The 4209-nt window shown below is 33.8% G+C and overlaps 1 protein-coding gene across 1 annotated transcript; it reads left to right on the forward strand.

Moving 5' to 3' along the window:
- Positions 1 to 740: 740 nt before the first annotated feature.
- LOC129924751 (uncharacterized) lies at positions 741 to 1721 on the forward strand. The gene has a single exon (XM_056021263.1). The coding sequence runs from the start codon at positions 741 to 743 to the stop codon at positions 1719 to 1721; it is 981 nt and encodes a 326-aa protein (XP_055877238.1).
- Positions 1722 to 4209: the final 2488 nt, after the last annotated feature.

Genomic DNA, 4209 nt, shown 5'->3' on the forward strand with positions numbered 1-4209 from the left:
AACATGGACTTGGAGCTGTACTAATGCAAGAAGGACAACCAATAGAATTTGCCTCTAGAGCATTGAAACCAACTGAAAAACGGTGGGCTCAGATTGAAAAAGAACTACTTGCCGTGGTTTTTGGGCTAGAAAGATTTAATCAATATACATTTGGAAGACATGTCATAATAATAAATGATCATAAGCCACTTGCAAACATCTTAAGGAAGCCTCTAAACCAGGCTCCAAGAAGATTACAAAACTTGATGTTAAGGAGCAATCGTTATGATTTCAGTGGGTAGAAGGAAACAGTTTACACATTGCTGACACATTATCACGACTGTGCATTCAAGAGGAGAAGCAAGATGAAGTTTTTAACATATGCCAGACACAAGTTGTGGACATACCGGATCCATTATTAGAAAGAATAAAACAAGAAACAGACTTAGATGACACATTAAATAAATTATCAAAGCAAATTATGAATGGATGGCCTCAAAGAAAACAAGATTTAGACAACATGATAAGAACATATTTTGATTTTGCTGATACTTTGGGACTTAGTAATGGAGTAATTTTGAAAGGAGAAAGAATAGTCATACCTTTCAGTATGCGTCAAGAAATGAAGAAAAACCTGCACACAGCACACATTGCATATGATGGAATGATGAGGAGGCCCCGAAAGACGATATTCTGGCCAGGCATGGCTGATGAAATAAAGCAGAGGGCAGACATGCACTGCTTGTCAAGAAAGAAAACCTATGAACCAGAGAGAAACACTTATACAACATGATGAAGGAAATGTTCCATGGGAAAAAGTTGGAGCTGACCTGATGGAAGTTGATGGAAGACAGTATCTAATTACTGTTGATTATTACTCTAATTTGACTGAGTATGATTATCTTTCAACAACAACATCACAAGATGTGATTAGAAAATTAAAAGGACAATTTGCTCGTTTTGGTGCTCCAAAAATGTTAATAACAGATGGAGGTCCACAATTTAGTTCAAATGAGTTTTTGACATTCACAAGGCGATGGAACATCAATCACATCAGATCAGATCCTGGTTATCCGAGAACAAATGGGAAGGCGGAAGCTGCTGTAAAGATAATGAAGAATTTAATACTGAAAACTAAACATAATGGTGATGATCCATATGAAGCTTTACTGGAACTCAGAAATACACCTCAGCAATGTACTGGATTTAGCCCAGCTGAAATGTGCCTCAAAAGAAGTCCTCAGACATTGATTCACAGCACGTCAAAGTGTTTAAGTGAACATGTTGTAGCTGAGAAGAAAGAGAATTACAAACGACAAGTAAAAAGACAATATGATAAGCAAGCTCGGGATTTACCAAAACTCCATCTAGGGCAAACTATTTATTACCAAAACCCAGGTCAAACTGGATGGTATCCTGGAATGATCAGGGAACATCCATCTCCAAGATCTTATAAGATCAAGGGAGATAATGGAGGACTCTACATACGCAACAGATTTCGTATTAGGCCAAGTAAAACTATTTTGAAAGACACTGACACTGATGTCTATGATGGGAATGTCTTGGATGATGATGATGATAATGAAAGGCCAGATTTCTCTGATAACTGTTCTCAACATGCATCACAGTCTGAAGTAGTTTCTCATGTACCAGACAATAATTGTGATAGAAATATGCCAGCAAGAACTAGCACTCGAGAAACAAATAGACCTGTGTGGCATAGGGATTATGACATGTACTAAGAATTTTTACGACAATATTAATATGCATGTTGAAATATTTATTCTATATGTGTCACACTCTCAATTGAAATTTATTTTTTTAGTTGTTATAATATTTATAAAATATGATGAGTTATTAATGTTTGTTATTTTAATTGCAAATATTTCTAATATGTATTTTGTTAGCTATAGAAAGGGAAGGATGTTGATGTGTGTTTTATATAGGTTGCACCAATCGGTGTTTGGTAGTAACATCCCTTGTAACTGTTGTTGTCAACCAATATGGCGTTAGATTAAACAGCTGATTTCAAGTCTTATAAGTTGTCGCCGCCTGGTTTTAGTTGTAGGCGTGACGACGTGCCTGTGTCCGCACTATATTTGCAGGTGCGTGAGTATACTAGCGTACTGAACTCTTCAAGCACAAACGTTCCGAAACATTAATAAACGCTCTTGTAGCAGACGATAATTTTATTATACATATAAAATATGAATCACAAAAGTTACTGGCGACTTCAGCCGTCACAAAATATAAACCAATAAATACTGGCTGCTCATGCCATATAGAATAAGTAATCACATCAATGAAATGTTCACAATATAAGTCCGAAGAAATCTCTCAAGTTAACATAAGATCAAATTCATTAAGGTACATATTACAGACAGAGAAAATCGTACATCCACTCTCTGCTGGAGTTCTCCACTAACTGCCTAACATTGACCCTTATTTCAGAGTCCTTTAACTTATACACATAACCTCCTGCTTGCCCCCACGGAATATTACAATAGGTGACTGAGTGTCACTTCATGTCAAAGAGGTTCTAAAACTGGACTGTGACATACGCCCCACACTCCAAAAAAGATTTTTGACCAAAAATCTTTGACAAGTATATTTTACATCAATATCACTGTACAAATATATATGTGAGCTTAGTACCTTATTCCATGAAGTGCTGTAAGTTCACTTCAATTGCTCATATCATCTTATATAATCTTAGTAATTATGTATAACATCATATAAATTACTGAGTTCAAAATGTATAATCATTTATATACTTAATTCACTGAGAGCAAAATCACTGAAATGTCACACTACTTGTAATGAAAAGTACCTCCATCAAGTGTTAACAGCTTTATGCATACATTTGTACTGAAAAAATTTTGTACATGTAATCACATGCTAATCAATATAAAAAGGAAAAATATATAAGTTATTTCACGTCCAATGTTTTACTATAATTGTAGATGCAAAACATTATCAATGTGTATCAGTTGACACACTGAGTAAATTTACTCAAAATGATTTCAGAAAAATTGTCATATTTATTTACAACTGTGATGTCTTGTATCAAAATATTATTCTAAGTTTTGCCATCATCAAGAAAAATAAAAAAAAATTCAGAGACATGTCAATCCAGTTCAAGGTTGACCTTGCATAAGACTACTATAAATAGTCTGAGTGTAGTATTGAAGTACAATAGTAAACAAATTTCCATGTTTATAAACATTCATTGTAGTATTCAGGTGTGTAAAAAATTTTAGACAATATTTACATCTGTGAGTTGTTATGAAAAAAAAAATTCAGGTCAACAGTTCTAGTAGTTCACTGTAGTTTACATCTCATTGTTTACATTGCTGTGCATGATCAGTAATAAATACAATATATACACACAAAATAAACACATCTGGTATTTGTCATATTACAAGTTGACAATAAAATACAATGAGCAAATAGATGATCTGTTATTGATAATAAGCATAAATGTCATCATGACCCAAAAGAAAAGTGTAACAATAAAGTGTCATGACCTATTTGAAAAATGTGTAGAATGTTAATTTGACTTAGTTGACTACTACTACTAAGTGCTTTGTACTGCTTATTTACTCTATCAGAATGTCCTGGCTGATGTGTTTAATGTCATTATTTTCACTTGCTTCATTTTCATGTATTATGTATCTGGATAAAAAGTCAGCTATTACATTTTCATGTCCTGGAATGCTTTGTAAATCAAATTTGTAATCTGAGAGAATGAGTGTCCATCTGTTTATCCTGTCATTTTTTAGCTCTTTTCTTTTTAGTGCCAGTAATGGTTTATGATCACACTTAATGCTAAAAAATCTTCCTAACAAGTAATTCTTGAGTTTTACAACTGACCATACAATGGCTAATAATTCTTTCTCAATCACTGAGTATTTTCTTTCTGTTTCAGACAGTGTTCTACTGATGTGTACTATTGGCTTAAAAAATGACTCCCTTTGCTGTAGTAAGCATGCCCCAATACCAGTGTTGGAGGCATCAGTGTATAGTGATAGTGTTGATGTTGGGTCAATACTGGCTAATTCTAGTTTCTCATTAAATTTATCTTTTAAGTTGCTTAATGCTAGTCTACTTTTTTCATCCATACAGATTGTGTTTCCATGCTTCTTTTTAGTAAATTCAACAAGGGGTTCAATTATCTGTGCATACTTTGGAATGAACTTTCTATAAAAGTTGCAAAGTCCTAATAATGAT

The sequence above is a fragment of the Biomphalaria glabrata genome, chromosome 2 (assembly GCF_947242115.1).
Source record: "Biomphalaria glabrata chromosome 2, xgBioGlab47.1, whole genome shotgun sequence".
NCBI classification, from domain to species: Eukaryota; Metazoa; Mollusca; class Gastropoda; family Planorbidae; genus Biomphalaria; species Biomphalaria glabrata.